General features: G+C 40.6%; 7 protein-coding genes and 2 long non-coding RNA genes across 10 annotated transcripts; 6 read left to right on the forward strand and 3 right to left on the reverse strand.

The window, feature by feature from the left end:
• Positions 1-1,288: 1,288 nt before the first annotated feature.
• Positions 1,289-2,088, reverse strand: LOC145697101 (uncharacterized). Its single transcript, XM_081774252.1, has 2 exons — positions 2,005-2,088; positions 1,289-1,964 (listed from the first exon to the last, which is right to left on the reverse strand). The coding sequence occupies exons 1-2, from the start codon at positions 2,062-2,064 to the stop codon at positions 1,335-1,337; spliced, it is 690 nt and encodes a 229-aa protein (XP_081630378.1). The 5' UTR covers positions 2,065-2,088; the 3' UTR covers positions 1,289-1,334.
• A 1,135-nt stretch (positions 2,089-3,223) lies between these two features.
• On the forward strand, positions 3,224-3,888 carry LOC145699236 (uncharacterized). The gene is made up of 2 exons (XM_081776497.1): positions 3,224-3,349; positions 3,392-3,888. The coding sequence occupies exons 1-2, from the start codon at positions 3,292-3,294 to the stop codon at positions 3,640-3,642; spliced, it is 309 nt and encodes a 102-aa protein (XP_081632623.1). The 5' UTR covers positions 3,224-3,291; the 3' UTR covers positions 3,643-3,888.
• A 35-nt stretch (positions 3,889-3,923) lies between these two features.
• LOC145696831 (uridine diphosphate glucose pyrophosphatase NUDT14-like) lies at positions 3,924-4,834 on the forward strand. The gene is made up of 2 exons (XM_081773930.1): positions 3,924-4,348; positions 4,504-4,834. Exons 1-2 carry the CDS (start codon positions 3,982-3,984, stop codon positions 4,764-4,766), a joined length of 630 nt encoding a protein of 209 aa, XP_081630056.1. The 5' UTR covers positions 3,924-3,981; the 3' UTR covers positions 4,767-4,834.
• A 1,478-nt stretch (positions 4,835-6,312) lies between these two features.
• Positions 6,313-6,777, reverse strand: LOC145699874 (uncharacterized). The gene is made up of 3 exons (XR_014134100.1): positions 6,734-6,777; positions 6,523-6,690; positions 6,313-6,464 (listed from the first exon to the last, which is right to left on the reverse strand). It is a non-coding gene; the product is annotated as an uncharacterized LOC145699874 (long non-coding RNA).
• Positions 6,778-6,867: 90 nt separating this feature from the next.
• On the forward strand, positions 6,868-8,135 carry LOC145699657 (uncharacterized). The gene is made up of 4 exons (XR_014134058.1): positions 6,868-7,074; positions 7,566-7,741; positions 7,860-7,956; positions 8,000-8,135. It is a non-coding gene; the product is annotated as an uncharacterized LOC145699657 (long non-coding RNA).
• A 734-nt stretch (positions 8,136-8,869) lies between these two features.
• LOC145699389 (phosphatase and actin regulator 4-like) lies at positions 8,870-9,407 on the forward strand. Its single transcript, XM_081776660.1, has 2 exons — positions 8,870-9,041; positions 9,126-9,407. The coding sequence occupies exons 1-2, from the start codon at positions 8,967-8,969 to the stop codon at positions 9,318-9,320; spliced, it is 270 nt and encodes an 89-aa protein (XP_081632786.1). The 5' UTR covers positions 8,870-8,966; the 3' UTR covers positions 9,321-9,407.
• An 856-nt stretch (positions 9,408-10,263) lies between these two features.
• LOC145696800 (cysteine-rich venom protein pseudechetoxin-like) lies at positions 10,264-11,566 on the forward strand. 2 transcript variants are annotated; one of them, XM_081773893.1, is made up of 5 exons: positions 10,264-10,379; positions 10,427-10,966; positions 11,009-11,091; positions 11,133-11,380; positions 11,425-11,566. In XM_081773893.1, the coding sequence occupies exons 2-5, from the start codon at positions 10,961-10,963 to the stop codon at positions 11,511-11,513; spliced, it is 426 nt and encodes a 141-aa protein (XP_081630019.1). In that variant the 5' UTR covers positions 10,264-10,379; positions 10,427-10,960; the 3' UTR covers positions 11,514-11,566. The 2 variants fall into 2 exon arrangements, with proteins under 2 accessions (XP_081630019.1, XP_081630017.1); XM_081773891.1 differs by lacking the exons at positions 11,009-11,091; positions 11,133-11,380; positions 11,425-11,566 and having other exon boundaries at positions 10,427-10,960.
• A 905-nt stretch (positions 11,567-12,471) lies between these two features.
• On the reverse strand, positions 12,472-13,088 carry LOC145696699 (putative isochorismatase family protein YddQ). The gene is made up of 3 exons (XM_081773779.1): positions 12,962-13,088; positions 12,722-12,924; positions 12,472-12,680 (listed from the first exon to the last, which is right to left on the reverse strand). The coding sequence occupies exons 1-3, from the start codon at positions 13,005-13,007 to the stop codon at positions 12,534-12,536; spliced, it is 396 nt and encodes a 131-aa protein (XP_081629905.1). The 5' UTR covers positions 13,008-13,088; the 3' UTR covers positions 12,472-12,533.
• Positions 13,089-13,253: 165 nt separating this feature from the next.
• On the forward strand, positions 13,254-14,117 carry LOC145699410 (uncharacterized). The gene is made up of 3 exons (XM_081776683.1): positions 13,254-13,453; positions 13,504-13,884; positions 13,930-14,117. The coding sequence occupies exons 1-3, from the start codon at positions 13,295-13,297 to the stop codon at positions 14,080-14,082; spliced, it is 693 nt and encodes a 230-aa protein (XP_081632809.1). The 5' UTR covers positions 13,254-13,294; the 3' UTR covers positions 14,083-14,117.
• Positions 14,118-15,970: the final 1,853 nt, after the last annotated feature.

Genomic DNA, 15,970 nt, shown 5'->3' on the forward strand with positions numbered 1-15,970 from the left:
TGCACCTGATCTTATCAGAGCATAAAATGAACCACCGCTTGTTACGGTCGCAAGGTGGCTAGCGCCAAATAAATCGGCGAGCGATTTCAGAATTCTCATCAAACAATCAGCTTCTTTTCTCAAACCAACAAAGACAAAAAGCAAAGAGACAAACTAACCAAACAACAAAAATGAAGGTCCTCAGCCTCTTCTTCACCCTCAGCTGTGCCCTCGATGAGATGCTTCTCATGATGATGATGCAGCAACAGCAGCAAGTCGCTCCCGGCCAGACTTCACAAATGAACATGATGCTTCCCCTTCTTCTCATGGATTCAGACAACAACTCCACTGACAACTCTATCGCTCTCATGATGATGATGATGCAAGGCGGCAGTACCTCGGACATGAACTCGATCCTTCCTCTTCTCCTTCTCTCCGACGATGACTCGTTTGACGACGGCATCGACTTCACCAGCTTCTTCCTCTTCTCCTCCATGCTCCAGACCGACTGCGCCACTTCCACCGACGACCAGTTCAACATGATGCTTCCAATGCTTCTCATGGGCGACGACAACAGCACTTCCTCCGATTTGATGCTCATGATGATGATGCAGACCATGGGCGACTCTCCCGTCGGAATGGAAAACATCATGCCCCTTCTCTTCCTCCTCGACGACGACTCCAGCGTCTCCAGCGACAGCATTTTGCTCATGGTCCTCCTGAACTCGATGACCGGGGGCCTCAACTCCCAGCAAGGATTCGACAACAACTTCAACATGATGCTCCCTCTTCTCCTCATGGACGACGACAGCTCCTCCGACAGCAGCTCAACTGACATGCTTGTTCTTATGATGGCCATGCAGTCTCAGGCCCCCAACTCTGCTTTCGGCACCGACATGATGCTCCCTCTTCTTCTCATGGACGACAGCGGCGACAACGAGACCCTCCTGTTCTTCATGATGATGAACCAGGGCAAAACCAAGTGCGAGCCCGAAGTCGTCTATGTCCAGCCAGAGCCAGAAGTCGTCGTTGTTCAACCCGAGCCCGAAGTGCAGACCGTCTTCCGAACCTGGAGAGTCAACGCTGATGGCACCCGAGAACTCATTGAAGAAACCACTGATTAATCAAGCCTCCGCGAAACCAACTTTTAAGCAAACTGTTTAGCTTAATTTTCCTTCAATTTCTTTCTTATTTATCGCTCTTATTTTCCCCTCATGTGCTTATTACTCTTAATATTGCCAATAAATGTAAAATAACTGACATCTTTTTGCTTTTTTTTTTTATAAAAAAGTGTATTGAAGTGCAGATAATCGAAAAAATAGGGAAAAAAGACAGCTTTGTATCAAATTCAAAAGTCAAAGAAATCGTATGTCTGACTTTGGTTTCGGAAGGTTGACTTTTCTCTTCTCTTTTGCTTTTTTCATCTCGGCTTCGTCAATCAGCTTCTGAGCTTCGATATCTTCCTGTAGTTTCTCAGAGTAATCGAAAGGGTCGTCTGCTCCAAAGCGTGAAATCATGACATCATCATCGTCCATCGAAAGGTCAGGCATTGTAAAGTTTCCTTTTTCTTGGAATTTATTTCTTTGAAGGCTTCCGAGCTTTCGTGCTCCTGGAGTTTCGATTTCTTCGTCTACGATTGAGGAAGCATCACTTTCCTCGCCTTCGAGCATAGGAATAGAGGAATCGCTGCTGGAACTGCTGCTGTAGTCGTCGTATCTTTTCTTCGGAAGTGATTCGGCAACCATCGCCGGTTTTTCAAAACAAATTTTTTGAGTTTCCGAAATGTCCATTCCCGTCATTTTTACAGTGATGCTCTCTGTTTCGTCGATTCCAAATGTCTTCACGAAAATGTCCCGTCTCCATCTTGAGTAAGTTCTGTAATTCAGCGGCTTCCAGCATTCTCTCTTACAGATGTTTTGCAGCTCGTCGAATGTGTTGCCATCATCGATCAATTTGCACAGTTTTCTCTTGATTACTTTTGCTTCCTAACAATTTAATTATTTGATTCCTTCAAATGTCCTTTACCTTTATTCTCCACTTGAAGTGCTCTTTGAATTTTCGGTTCATTTTCTTCCGGATCCACATTGAAAATTCTGTAATAAAAGGATGGCGTCGTTTTCGCGGTTTTCCCATCTTTTCTTTTTCTTCTTTGAAAAACAGTTTTATTCATCATTCTAGAAAAATAAAATTTTCATTTTTTATTCTAGTGTTATCTCCCTCTTCCTTTGACAGTCGTTTTCTTGTGGATGGAAGAGCGCCGCGCGCTTATCCAATCAGAGAGAAGTAAAAGTTCTCACTTGGAACCGGAGGACCTTATTTCAAATTTTAAAAAAAGAGAAAAGAGGAAAAGTGAAGCCTTTTTTTAATTTTATCAATTTATATTCTGATTGCTGTGCATCCGCGTTAACTTTGAACTCCACTGTATACTGACTTTTATTCTTTACTATGATTGTATATTATTTTGAATACTGTTATTTCAGACTGATCCAGAGAGAGTCAACTTTTTACCTTTGTCTATGGCCGCTAAAGGTTAGTTAATAATTCGGTTGGCTGAAGAATATGAAGATTGTATGGCAGCCGCACCCCCTTTTTCGCAAAGGATATTTTGCGTCTCAGGAGCTCAGTCAGCAAAAACACCTGCTCATTTTGCATGCGTTGCTGAATATCGGAAGATAGACTGTTCTCTGCTAGACAATATCGGGTCATTTTTGATGCTGATTTCAGGTTCGCTTGATGACGATGAAAAATGGGAAGCGTTCAAAAATGGCATGAAACAGGCGACGAAGAAGACACATGACGTCCAAGATTTGGCGATTAACGGATTATTCGTCCTAAGGAAACGTTCATCTGACCGTTCCATCTGTAGATTATTCCTTCTTTCCTTTTCCTTATGACAGTATTTGAACCTCAAAAAGCCTTTACACAGGCCGTAGCGACTCTCTCTGGATCGAAGCGCTTTCAAAGTTCCACTACATTTTCAAAGAGCTAGAAACGGCGTTTCAAGAAAACAAGGAGCTCGAAGATTTCGACATCCCTGGAATTCCCGTTTCGCATTTGATGAAAGAAGATGTTTGTCAATTTCTTTCAAAAGACGCTCCTCCTCCTTCTCCGGCGACAACAGAATGGATACGAAACATCAGAAGCTTACTGAAAACTAGTCCAAAGTCTGGGCTCTGCAACCTGTGTGGAACCCTGAGTCAGGGCCCACATTATTTGGGGAAAGCAGCTTTCAGATCTTTCAGTACCCTGACTCAGGTTTCTACACAGGTTGCCGAGCCCAGTCAAAAGCTCGTTGCACCGTACATTTACCATATGTTCCTCGGCCTTTATTCAGGAGGCAAAATTTTGCGTCACAAATTTAAGCTCAAAGGTAAACCATCAGAAGGCGCTTTTATTCTAAAATTTCTCTAAGGAGAAGCGGTGAAGCTCGATGAAAAGGCAAACAACGTCAAGCCTGCATTGAGAGCAGCTTTCAAGAAGTTGTTCCTCGAAAACTCAGAGTTAGAGAATGAGTTTTACGCTCACTCGGAGAATATGTTTCGTCTCAACAACAAGATTATCAAAGAATGTGAGCTAGGAACGAATAAGCTCAAGGTTTTCTTCACTTGTACTGTTCTTTGTGTCTGTATTTCTGCAATTTACTCGTTTAAGTTCTTTCAATAATTCTTTTTCTTCAAAAATTTACCTTTCAAGCCCAATATTTGTTCTATCTTCTTGATTCAAGTCTTAAAAATTGTCTTCAGTATCAACTGTATCAATGTAATTTCTGGGAGAGTGTCCCCTGGGCTTGGTTCTACACAGGTTACCAAGCCCGGAGTCTGGCCCCCAGATTGTCCCACTCTTTTCTTTCAGCCTTCCGTTAAATGTTCCGTATTCGATTCATTGTGAACCCAAATTCTTCCAAAAAATATTCAACTCAAAGCTGACCCTTTTTTCTTCAGAATAACTCGAAAGGAATCAATCGCCCGGGTACTTTGGAAAAAGTAGATTCGATTCGGCGTCATGGAGAACATCAAAAACGTCAAAATCACCAATCTCGAGAAGGGTCGTTTCGTCAAACCCCTCCTCGTCGATTTTGAACAAGACGGCAATGCGCGAAAATGGGAAATGGTCAAATTTGGCAACGCCGTCTTCATCGTCATTTTCAACAAAGACACGAACTCTTTCGTCCTGGTCAAGCAGTTTCGCCCAGCAGTTTACGCTAGAAAAATGCTCGAAAGCGGGAGCGAAGAAGAGCTGCCAGCATCAGAAGGAGTGACGCTTGAGCTCTGCGCGGGTCTGATCGACAAACAAGGAAAATCCGTCGCACAGCATGCGAAAGAAGAGATTCTCGAAGAAACTGGCTACGATGTTTCTCTTGACAAAATAGGTACAGTAATAGCTCGTTCTTAGATCGGCATCCTGTCTGAAAACCTGAGTCAGCTTTGTTACTCTCTCTTTCAGGACCCTGACTCAGGTTTGTACACAGGTTGCCGACTCGAGTGCTCCTCATTGAGCATATCATTTACTAATACCAGTCTTCAGAACCTATCAAGCGATTTGTCGGCGCGATTGGCATCGCTGGCATTGAAAACACCATGTACTACGCAGAAGTCTCTAACGCCGACCGAAAAACAGCTGGCGGAGGCATCGACAGTGAAATGATCGATGTTGTCGACATTCCTTTCGCCGAAATGAAAAAAATGGTCACAGAACCAAACGACACTGAGATGGTGAACTTTGACGCGAATTTGATGATGGGAGTTTACTGGTTTCTCAATTCCAAAGCTGCTTCTTACAATCTTTGATACGACTTTTGTTTCTGGATTTTATTTTTTTTTTCATTCGTGCATAATTAATAAATTGATAAAATGCAGTCTTCAGTCAAATTCAAAATAATCTCAGGAGTCCATGAAATCGGCGATCATCTGGGAGTTGAGATCCGAGTAATCGAATGGCTTCTCAATTTTGTCACATGCTTCGCTTTGCAAGACTTGAAAAAGATTCACGTCATTCTATAATCGGAATAAACTTACTTCCCAGCTGGCAAAGAACGCTTGCGGAATCAACAAAAGCTCCATAATATGAAACGATGGATATTCAAACTGATTTATTCTGGGCCCTGCAACCTGCGTAGAAGCCTGAGTCAGGGTCCCGAAAGAAAAATAAGACTACGCTTTCTCAGGGCCCTGACTCAGGTTTCTTAGCCCAGGCTTTATTGAAAAAGCTAGAGTATATTCTTGAAAATTTCATGTTTTGAATATCCGAAACAACGTCATTTTCTCGCATCGCAGTGCAAAAACTAAAAGTCAAAAAGAAAATAATTTGCATAGCTTTCATTTTTAGATCTTAGCAAATGATTTTACCGTCGATAGAACACAAGATTGCTCTGTCATGAATAAATTAACTGAACATAGAGCGCATCACTGGTGATAATGTATTTTTACGGTAGCTATTTCAATATTCTATTGAGTAGCCTTACAGTACATAAATGTATTTTGTCACGTGTTGTTGCCGCCGAGAGCTCTGTTTTCAGGAGTCAATGAAGTCGGCAATCATCTGAGAGTTGAGGTCCGAGTAATCGAATGGCTTCTTGATTTTGTCACATGCCTCGCTTTCCAAAACTTGGGGGATTTGTATGTGGACATTTTTCAACATAAAATCAAGAAAATACGACGGTACTGAATATGTAACGAATGTAACGAATGTAACGAAAACTCAAAAACATGTCCTTTTCTCGTTACATTGTCAGTAAAATTCTAGAGATTTTTTGTTTTTCTAATTTCACCCCCTTGAGAATCCTACAATTTTACCCGCGGAGCGGGCGTTTTCCATCAACCCATCGAATTTCGAGGGGGTATGGAGAACGAATATACCATTTTTTATGGTTTTCTGTATTTTTTTGGTCTTTTAGACATGTTTAATCGTTTTATTAAATATCGCACCCCAAAATCGCTCTTTACCAAAAGTTTCTAGAATCAGCTGACATAAAACAACATGTTTCTGTTTTCGTTACATTGTCAGCAAACTCGTTACATTCGTTGCATTCGTTACATTCGTTACTTATTCAGTATCGACCAGAAAATACTTACTTCCAAGCTGGCAGAGAATAGTCGTAGAATCAACGAAAGCCTCATAATATAAAACGATGGATATTCAAGCTTATTTCTCAAAAGAACCAATAGTAGTGCCTATCCTTGAAATTTTAAGCCTAGAATCATTCAAGTTGAATATCCGAAACATAATCTCTCTCCCGTAACGCACCTCTCCAAGCAACAGCCAAAGGAAAAATAAATCGAGCAGCTTTGATCTTGGAACAAGGCAAATGATAGAACACACGAAAATATATTTTACGGTCGCCATTTATATATTCTAATTTGTCAATAGACTATTGAGCAGCCAAACAGTATATAAATGCATTTTGTCACGTGTTAGGTGCCGCCGAGAAGGAGTCGCCGCTCTTGAATCATTTTGTAAACTCGTCCAGATGTCAGCACGCAGAGTTCCTTACTCGGTTGCCAATCATTTCTATTATAAAATAGTCCTCTATCATTGACAACAAGCCTCGACAGCTGGTGTTTCCGGACGACATGGAGGATCAGCGCCCTTCGGAATGTCCTCGATCTTGAGTTCGTCTTCTGCAACCGTCGCCGTTTTCATAATAATTTGAAGAAAATCCTCGTATTTTTCATGTCGTCTAGATTTTCTTGATGCCGGGGCTCTTGAACGCCTCTTCCGAAATAAAAAATCAGACTCTTTATCACTTTTTGAGTACCTTTTGCGCCTTCTCCGGCAAAATAATGTCCCGCATTTAAACTGAAGCTGATATTTTATCGTAAAAATAGGTTGATAATTGTTCTAGAGACAAACAAATCTCATTTCAATTAAAAAGACAAAGCGGAAATGATTTAATAAAAGCATTGAATCACTACTTTTTTACGAAAAAAAATGTATTATTCGGTGCAATCAGCGAAGTACTGGCGAAACTCGGCATTTTTTCTTGGATTCCCGATAGTTGGGCTGGCAGTTTACGCTGCTCATCACAGAGAACCAAAGTGGCACAAGAGAGAAGGCTGGAACAAAGTGGATTTTCTCAACCCTTGTCCAAGACATACGGTTTGTTTTACGTCAAATTCCCGATCGCCGAGAACGTTCGAATATTATTATTTAAATTTATTGGCGAAATCTTTCTGTCAGCCGCATTATGCTCTGAATTTAAGATGCTCAAAATACGAGTAGTGCGCCTAGGTGCACCACTTTCCTTTGAAATCCCGACGTCGATGCGTCCAAATCCGCCTAAAAGCTTTTTAATGGCCTTTCTTCTAGGCTCATCCGTAGTAACCCACAGACAGATGTAATAATCCAGCGTAATGAGATTTGCGACAAATTGTCCTAAATAAGGGACAGTGTCTTTTATCTTCAACTTTGCGACCAACAACAAAATGAAAAAAGTCAACTGATTTAAAAAATTTCGAAAACAAGAAAACTTGAACTCAAAAATTCAAACAAACTCGTCATAAATCCCACCGTAACGGTGCCCAGTCATTGAGTATAAAATTTATATTGGACGCTTTATGCGAGCTTTTATATTTAATTTCCGTATTCAGCAAGTTTACGAAGCTGACAGTAACAGATGTTTGTTTTACAACGCAGGAATGAGTTTGAGTATTTTACGTAATTGGATTTCGTGATTTGGTGATTAGACAAATTTAAACTCGTCAGAAATCAACTGGATTACTTTGACCGGCTTTGCTGACGGTGAAAATGACGTCACGATTTTGAGGTAACGGAGAATATAAGTTATATTATATAACTGAATAAGTTGCTAATAAATTCATTAAACCGCTTGCGATCCCTTCGCTTGTCAAGCAGCAATTTATGATCATCATCGGTCGATTAAGAAACGAAGAGAATGGAGAAGTTCGTCACTATCCTTATCTCTCTGAAGTCGAAAAAACTGACCTTCGCTGGGACGCTCTCGGAGCAAGTCAACTCGAGGTTACATCCCACCTTAACTCTTCCTTTTACCCATCAACTGTAGCCGCTTAATCCCGAGATGAACTACAAGACTCCTGAAATGACGGCTCATCTCCGAAGACGACAACTCGCAAAAGCTGAGCTCACCAAGGCTCCAAAGAAAAAGGCACAGAAGTCATTCTGGAATTGGTAAATTGGTCATTAACAATCATTCTCTCTCTCTCTCTAATAAAAGTACTCTTGTGAAAGAAAATAATCATCAACGATGATTTAAAAGCTTGATTTGTTTGTGCGCTTATTAGAGGAAGTACTGTCCTTGTGAGTTGTTTTCAGGGGATCAATCACTCTCAAGTATTCTTGTTGTTGAAGGAAATTCCTAAAATAGCTCAGGCGCTCGATCCTCTGAAGATTTGTCTAGACGTGGGGCCTTCACAAAGGCTTGGAATTGGAGTGGGTCCAATCAGTAGAATCATTTGGGCACGAAATTAGCCAGTCATCCATGTTCTTTATCCTGAGGAACGGTAATTAAGCTTCGAATTCCTTAATTCGAAAGGGGCCTTTCGGAATGCTGGAATAGTAAATAAGAAAGACACAGTAATTTATCAAGCTTGGCGGCGGTTATCTTGACCTCGACATTTGAAAAACCGCAGGTACCTAATGGTGAAGGCTCTGTTTGGCAATGTCGATGGTGGAAAAAATAATGTTACCAGTTCATTATATGAACTCGTTCGTTTTAATCAAGGCAAGGAATAAGAAAGGATCGACCTTTTTGGCGGCAGGAAAACATAAATCTCCAACCGCAACGTCCCTGAGCAAGGAAGAACCGTACAAATCAGAACTCTCCGACGCCTCTCGATGAAAAGAAGAACTTGCCCTCGAGCGCGTGTGTGCGTAGCGTGGCGTAGTACAGTCCACCGCTGTCGTCCGTCAGATAAAGACTTTCAGCTTGAGATAGAGCGTCAGAAGTTTATTCAAAATTGAAACAAAAAGATACGTTTTTTGATAGAAACAAAAAAAAAATAAAAAGAAAAATGAGAAAAACACAAATTTCTTTCAACGAAGAATTAAATGTTGCTGAAGCGCCGTTTTGGGATCGAAAATCAAAGGTACAGTTTCTTCTGAAAACATCGATAATTATACTTTTCCTTGATTCCTCGAGCAATAAATTGAGCAATAATGATTTTCTTCAGCAAAAATGGTGCACCTTGTCAGCTGAGCAAAAGCTAGAAATCCGACTCGAATTGAACTACTACAAACTCTCCGAAATGAAAGTTCACCCTCACAGTCTTCACAACAACCAGTATTACATGTTTCTTCCCGGGACGCTTGAGAAAATGATGAAGAAGCGGAAAAACGCGAAGCTATTAAAAGCGCTGTCCATGTGATACTGTAACATTGACCCATTTTTATTTATACTCGACGAAGAAACCCGACCTTCGAAACGGCGGAAAGGCCCTTCACACTGTACAAACACTATCTGATGATGAATATACACTTCTGACTTTATTGCTAGTGAAGATTTATGTGGGATAAGCGACTTTTGAGCTACTATATTTGATTTTATTTTCGAAAGTAAAGAGTTTAAAACTGAACTCAAATGGACGTAAACGAGGTCGTAGAATTCAATAGACATTCGAAAAGATACCAAATATATGCAGTGACTGCTGTAGAAGGGAACGTCTACTGTAGAGCAGACTGATGAGTTCGATTATAGTTTCAGTAGCAATTGGCGTGAGGAAAGTTCATTTGCACGAGTTGATTAGCCAATTAACCGCGTCCGAACTTGCGGTCTGAAAATATATGTCTGTATTGACCAGGCTACAATCAGAGAAAAATACCAATATTCGATAATTCATTGACAGTAGTCTTGTACCCAGGGTTGAGAAACTGACAAGCATGACTTAGACCGTCAGAAGAATTGTTTGCCTGTCAGTGCTGGTCTACTGTATCTCAGCCGACATCAGCTGTCTCCGCTTTTGAATATTTTCTTTGAGAGGCGAATTACAGCTCATCCAATCTTGTCATGTCTGAGTGATATTCTCGATGGAGACTGAGCCCTTATTTTGACAAGGTTTCCTTGAGCCATGAAAAGCGGATGGATGAAGAAATGATCGCCGATCATGCTCTCGTCTGCTGCTCACTCAATCAGCTTTCAACAAATCCGAGTAAATGTCTACCACTCCATTGAGAAAATGGTCAGATTCAAGGCCTGAGGAATGTGCCGCTATATTGGAGTTCATTTATTTATTGAAAATAGACAGGAAATTCAGCGTCATTTTCTGGGTTGCTTCCTGTTCGGAATCGATAAATACAGGGGTTCCAGTCTATAACTATCATTAAGATACTAGGTTGACGGAGTCGACGGCCAGTATGTCCGACCATGAAGAACAGTGGTGGCTATTTGAGCCCATAGAGATTGATGATGATCCGAACGAAGTAATCTTGTAAGAATAACGATTTATCAATAGAATGCATATTACTTTTATTTAAGCTCGTCGGACGATGATTCTTTCTGGGATACAAGTGACTCCGAAAGCGAATCTGACGATGATAGTTTCGACGATGATTCTTCTACTCATGGTTCTTCGGACGACGATTGTTCCGACGACGACTGCTCGGACGACGACTGTTCGGACGACGACTGTTCTGACGACGATTGCTCTGACGACGATTGTTCGGACGAGAGTGAGACGAGTTCTTCTGACGAAGAAGACGGTTGTCCGTATAGAGACAACAGTTGTACCAAGGACAAAAGCAAGGATAAAAAGAAGAACAAGAAGAAAAAGAAGAAGAAGGATAAGAAGAAGAAAAAGAAGAATAAAAAGGGTAAGAAGAGCAAGAAGAAGAACAAAAAGAAGGACAAAAGAAGGACAAGAGCAAGGACAAGAGTAAGAGCAAGAGCAAGACCAAGAATAAAGATGAGAAGAATATAGATTTCAATCCGGATAAAGCACTGAAGGCCGGGTATAAAAAGTGTCTTCAAGCGCATAATGAAAAACGAAATCTTCACGAAGACACTCCCCCAATGAAGGTAATCTCTAATTGCACCCATATTTTAACTACTTTTTCAAAGCTCGACAAAATACTTTGCTCACAAGCTCAAGAAGGAGCCGAAGATTTGGGCAAGCGAAATGCATTTGCTCACGACACGCCAAGGTTAGATTTACTTCCTGTCATATTAAAAAACAATGAATTAGATACGGTGCTGGTGAGAACTTATTCATGACCAGTGCTGGCAAAAATGAGGATGGACTGTCAAAGGAACGCTGTGTAAGCTTTGGTCAATCTTCCGTCAATGCTTGGTACGGTGAGATCGACAACTACTCCTTCAGCAAGCATGGAAAGAAGAACGATGGTGTCATTGGTCATTTTACTCAACTTGTATGGAAGAAATCTGTCAAGCTCGGTGTTGGAATCGCCAAACGAAAGGATGGAAAGACCATCGGTAAAATTCATTACATTTTTTCCTCTTCTGTTAATTTTTTTTAGTACTTTGCCGATATTCTCCAGCGGGAAATATGAATATGTCGAAGAATCTCCCTGACCAAATCGGAGACTTGAAATGCAAGAATTGCTGAAAATCATTAATCTTTCGCTAAAATTATAACCAGAAATAAATCATTACAAATTTATAAAAGTTTAATATTCGTCCATTTCTTCTAGCATTTTGTCAAGAAAGGGATTCGAAGCGACGACGGGGGGATTGAGTAGGGGATCAAAGATGGGCTCGGGAGTGGGGTAGGTTTTACGAGTGACTGTAGTTACTGTATCAGTTTCAGTTTCGATTATGAAAATGTCATTTGCTTCTGGGTCTTCGGGTTCTTCTTCTTCGACAATTGTCTAGAATGTTTTAAAAAATGGCGGATTTTTTTGTTGAAAAAAAAAATGGTAATTACCCTTTTCATTCCATAACTTTCCCAGTCGATATGAGGGCAACATCTCTTCATGTCATCAGAAAGCGTATAAAAATTCTCCATGCTCTTGTGGCAAATGTAGCAAAACATAAAAATTCTAACTCGATCAGCTTCATATTCGCGCTTTTCTTTATTGTTGACGTCTCTTAAAAATTTTTCAAACAGATCTTCGGACGAAAATCAACCTCAGTTCTTGGGAGCTCTCACTAAATTCGGTTTCACTTGGAGGACGCTCAATTTGTCGAGCATTTGCCTGCTGAGCGTCGCTCATTTTTCCTTCAGATCTTCTGTTCAAAAGGTGAGTAAAACTCGCCCGTGCTAAGCAGAAGAGGACGAGCCAGATATGCAGCGTGAGTAAAAAGTGATGATGTTTCAAAGTAAGTGATAAGTAATGAAACTACTATTGTTTCTAGCTCAAGGGGCGATCAGAGTTTATTTGAGATTCTTGAACTTGGACAGAGAAATGATGTCAAAAATGTAGTTTCCATAAGAAGCAATCATTCTGTCGTGCTGCTCACGTGTTCGGTCTCCGCAGCACTCGGGGACAATGCCGACATTGAATCCAACCTGGAAAGCGCCGTTTGCAGTGCTCATGACGCAAGCGCCAGTGACGAGGCCACAGACGATAACCGACTTCAAGACTGTCATAAAATCATTGATAATATAATCCTTTATGTTTTTTTGTTAGTCTTCCTTGATTCCAAGAGCATTGAGTTTTTCTTCGAGCCCGGTATCTTGAAATCCATTGAAGGTATGTTTTTCGATGATTATTTCTCCGGGCAACTCTTTCGCAAATTCTTCGGTACAGTCGTTTTGAATTTCTGGGTCAGCCTAAACACTCGAGGAAAAAAAGTTTTCCGAGAAAAACTAACCTTGTCGGGATTGATTCGTTCAAAAGCGCGCATCCACTTGGATTGTTGATGATTGTAGACAGCTCTTACATGAACAATTGTCTGACCTTTGCTTCTTGCAGATTCAAGTAGCTCCATCACATTTTTACCTAGGTCGGGAAATGCAGACGAGACAAGCTTGCTGTCGCGATAGAAGAATGTTTGTAAATCGACAAGAATGAGTGCTGAAAATGCTGTAACTTGCTTCTCAATCTAATCTACCAGTTTGCGAAGACTTGTAGAGATTTTCAATATTAGCGTCATCCATTTTCTCGCTTATACTGAAAAAATAATGTTTAAGAAGCTGCAGACGGTCGGTATATTTGTTTTACTGAGTTATTAAATAAAGAAGATCATATTTTCGGATTGTTTACCGAGAAATCAGCCAATTTGCTTTTTTCCGGCTAAAAAGCGTTCGTTAGAACCGGCGATTATTTACGGTCCTTATATTTGTCGATTGATGGTGATCGATTAACGCGCAGATACGGTCGTTCCGCCTGGTTTCATACCCTTCCACGCAAAATTTTTGGATTTCGAAGATTTTTTTAATAGAAGATGACTGAGAGAAAAAGAGACAGTACTTCGAAAAGTACTGAATCCCCACTTGGTGACTTTAGAACTGATATTACCGATGCCGACGTTGAAAGTCACTACAAAAGCTTGATCCAACCTAATAATGTGTACGCGAACAATGCGAATCAGACAAAACACGAGGTAAGTTTAATAATTTAAAGGTAATATGCAATTGATCATCAAAATTTTAGATTCGAGCATTGATGGATGCGCATTACCATTTGAGTGAGACGAACAGAAAACAAGAAAGCAAAATCAGAGAGCTAGCAAAGGAAGTTGATGAACTAAAAGAAGCCTTGTCGAATGCGCGAAAGAATGATCGACCAGAAAACTATGAAAGAAAGCCGGTGAATGCTGATGAACCAAGTTCTTTTGAGAACAATCAGCGAGAAACCCTAGAAACATCTGAATCAAGTCAACATGAGAAAAGCTATTCTATTAGTGATATTTCAGCCGACTACAATGAATCAAGACAAACTAGAGAAGAACGACGAAACAACAACATAGAGACGAGAATCGATTCTATGTTCGAGGCCATCGTTAAAGTCACAAAACAATATGAGATTCTAAAGGTTCGAACGAGCATTAGTTTTTCTTCCACAAATCTTTCTATTTAGGCCGAAAACCGAGACGCTTTTCAAACTATTCGTCAGAACCAGCGAGAAATGAACGAAGACTTACAGATGAACATAAGTCGTGTGAACGAGCTCTTTCCACAAGAGTCGTTTGAAACTTCTTTGGCGAAACTTCACAAAAGAGATTCAATTTGAATGCACTGCATTAAAACCGAGTAGAAATTCTATACTTTATTTTTATACAATTCTTTTAAGAAAATTTATAAGACCAAAATGCAGTAAATTTTTTCTTCAAAAGTGATGGCGTAGCCAAAACAACTCGCCCGATAAGAACATGCTTTGTAGCAGAATGCATCAGGTTCTCTTAAAATAATTTGTCTATTCAATAGACTCTATTAGAAACAGAATCGTTCGAACTTACATCTCGTTAACTGGAGGAACAGGTACTTTTCTATAATCCAAATTTCCGATGCCATGATAAACATTTTCTTTTCCTGGACAAACGAGCAATCCTAGCAATCTCAGCTTGAATTTTTAAAACAGAAAAAGCTTGCCTTTATGATTGTTGTAAAACGGGGTCATCTGAGAAAGTCCTCTCGGGCAAAAACTTTTGAACTCGCAAGCCTTTGGGGTTTCAAAAAGAAATGCTGAGAATCCATATGGCTGGCGAGAGCAATCTCGCATTCTTTTCGATCCGGTTGATTCTGTTCCCGATCCATAGCCACAAGAAGAACAAGCTGATGATCCACGAGTATCAGAAAAGAAGCCTTTCGGACAAATGAATTCCTCTTCGTTCAGACAGTAATGTCCTGTATCACATGGCTCGCAAATATTTTGCTTCCCAGGTCTTTTTTCTCCGGGATTGCAGACGCAATAGTGGGTCATGCCATCTTCAGTGGGATCTTTATCGATACAGTGTCGCCCATCGGAACATGCGACTTCGGCGTTTTGACATTCGTTTATGTTTTCACAGGACTCAGCATCGGTTTCCTCGTCATATTTGTACTCATATCCAAGTTTGCATCTACAGATGTTTTCTTCAGGATCAAGCTCCGCAAAATCCACACATCTACTTGGACTTTCTCTTTTTACACAGGTCAAAAACCTGTCGAATTGATCATCTTCTTCTCGGAAATGCGGCTGGAATTCTGGCTTGCAAGAACACTGTCTTTCGTTGACTTGCTGTTTTTTCCTAACAGTGAAATATCTTTATTGAAAACAAGCCTTTGGTTCTTTATTCTCGTCCAGTTGAACAACGACGGTTGTTGCGCTAGAACGACAGCAAATTGTTGGCTCAGTGGTGTAATAATCAGTGGGATAAGTTTCATTTCCAATTGTCAGCGATTCAAAGAATGACGGAGTAAAACCAGGATCGCATAAACACTTTTCTTGTTTTCTCCGACTACATTTTTAAAAATTTGAGTATCGAAAACATCCCTCATTTCCAGTTTTGACCGCTTTTGGATCTCGGCAAGTTAGATTTGTCCACCAATGTGTGGTGGAGATATCAGTTGCTGAGTTGGTAGAGGAAGTGTCACCATCAAATTCTTCGAAGTTAGTGTTTGAAGAATTTTGGCTTTTCACTTTCCTTGGACCATTGACAAGAACATTCGAAATCAGCAAAATTGACCGTAACCACAGGGACATTCTCTTTCTGCGGCTGCTTCTTCCAGCCTTCACTTCTTGTATAACTTTAGAATATTCTGACATGGCGGTCAAACAATACACTTCCGAGTTGAAAAAATTTTGTTGAATATTTTATGTTTTTTTCATTGTATTGATATGAAGATGTTCGGCAAGTTACATAGTAAATTCTCAGAATAGGAAATGAGCTAGGCGTTTACGTAAATAGTTATATCTTAAAAACGCGCTGAATTCCCTGAAAGTGCCGAACTTGTCCAAATGCCCGAAATGCCCGCTTTTGCCCGGCCAAATTTAAGGTGCTGAGCCGTCCGAATGCCCGGCCGAACACATTTTGCCCAAAAATTGTCCGTTTCCCCCGACTTCCCGATGCGGCATCGGCGATGCCCGAATGGTCACCCCCAGGCTTATGAATTTCGTTAGAAAACCCAAAGCGAACGCG

The sequence above is a fragment of the Oikopleura dioica genome, chromosome 2, assembly GCF_907165135.1.
Source record: "Oikopleura dioica chromosome 2, OKI2018_I68_1.0, whole genome shotgun sequence".
In the NCBI taxonomy this organism is placed as follows: domain Eukaryota; kingdom Metazoa; phylum Chordata; class Appendicularia; order Copelata; family Oikopleuridae; genus Oikopleura; species Oikopleura dioica.

What these genes read in the sequence shown, in the direction of transcription:
- LOC145699236 (XM_081776497.1), top strand. Translation starts at nt 3,292, where the DNA reads ATGTTCCTCGGCCTTTATTCAGGAGGCAAAATTTTGCGTCACAAATTT. An exon ending in TCACAAATTTAAGCTCAAAG is followed by an intron (nt 3,350 to 3,391) that starts GTAAACCATCAG and finishes AATTTCTCTAAG; the next exon opens with GAGAAGCGGTGAAGCTCGAT.
- LOC145699389 (XM_081776660.1), top strand. Translation starts at nt 8,967, where the DNA reads ATGAGAAAAACACAAATTTCTTTCAACGAAGAATTAAATGTTGCTGAA. An exon ending in TTTGGGATCGAAAATCAAAG is followed by an intron (nt 9,042 to 9,125) that starts GTACAGTTTCTT and finishes GATTTTCTTCAG; the next exon opens with CAAAAATGGTGCACCTTGTC.
- LOC145696831 (XM_081773930.1), top strand. Translation starts at nt 3,982, where the DNA reads ATGGAGAACATCAAAAACGTCAAAATCACCAATCTCGAGAAGGGTCGT. An exon ending in TGTTTCTCTTGACAAAATAG is followed by an intron (nt 4,349 to 4,503) that starts GTACAGTAATAG and finishes ACCAGTCTTCAG; the next exon opens with AACCTATCAAGCGATTTGTC.
- LOC145696800 (XM_081773891.1), top strand. Translation starts at nt 10,306, where the DNA reads ATGTCCGACCATGAAGAACAGTGGTGGCTATTTGAGCCCATAGAGATT. An exon ending in GATCCGAACGAAGTAATCTT is followed by an intron (nt 10,380 to 10,426) that starts GTAAGAATAACG and finishes CTTTTATTTAAG; the next exon opens with CTCGTCGGACGATGATTCTT.
- LOC145699410 (XM_081776683.1), top strand. Translation starts at nt 13,295, where the DNA reads ATGACTGAGAGAAAAAGAGACAGTACTTCGAAAAGTACTGAATCCCCA. An exon ending in CGAATCAGACAAAACACGAG is followed by an intron (nt 13,454 to 13,503) that starts GTAAGTTTAATA and finishes TCAAAATTTTAG; the next exon opens with ATTCGAGCATTGATGGATGC. An exon ending in AACAATATGAGATTCTAAAG is followed by an intron (nt 13,885 to 13,929) that starts GTTCGAACGAGC and finishes CTTTCTATTTAG; the next exon opens with GCCGAAAACCGAGACGCTTT.
- LOC145696699 (XM_081773779.1), bottom strand. Translation starts at nt 13,007, where the DNA reads ATGGATGACGCTAATATTGAAAATCTCTACAAGTCTTCGCAAACTG. An exon ending in CTACAAGTCTTCGCAAACTG is followed by an intron (nt 12,925 to 12,961) that starts GTAGATTAGATT and finishes CAGCATTTTCAG; the next exon opens with CACTCATTCTTGTCGATTTA. An exon ending in AACGAATCAATCCCGACAAG is followed by an intron (nt 12,681 to 12,721) that starts GTTAGTTTTTCT and finishes TCGAGTGTTTAG; the next exon opens with GCTGACCCAGAAATTCAAAA.
- LOC145697101 (XM_081774252.1), bottom strand. Translation starts at nt 2,064, where the DNA reads ATGTGGATCCGGAAGAAAATGAACCGAAAATTCAAAGAGCACTTCAAG. An exon ending in ACTTCAAGTGGAGAATAAAG is followed by an intron (nt 1,965 to 2,004) that starts GTAAAGGACATT and finishes TTAAATTGTTAG; the next exon opens with GAAGCAAAAGTAATCAAGAG.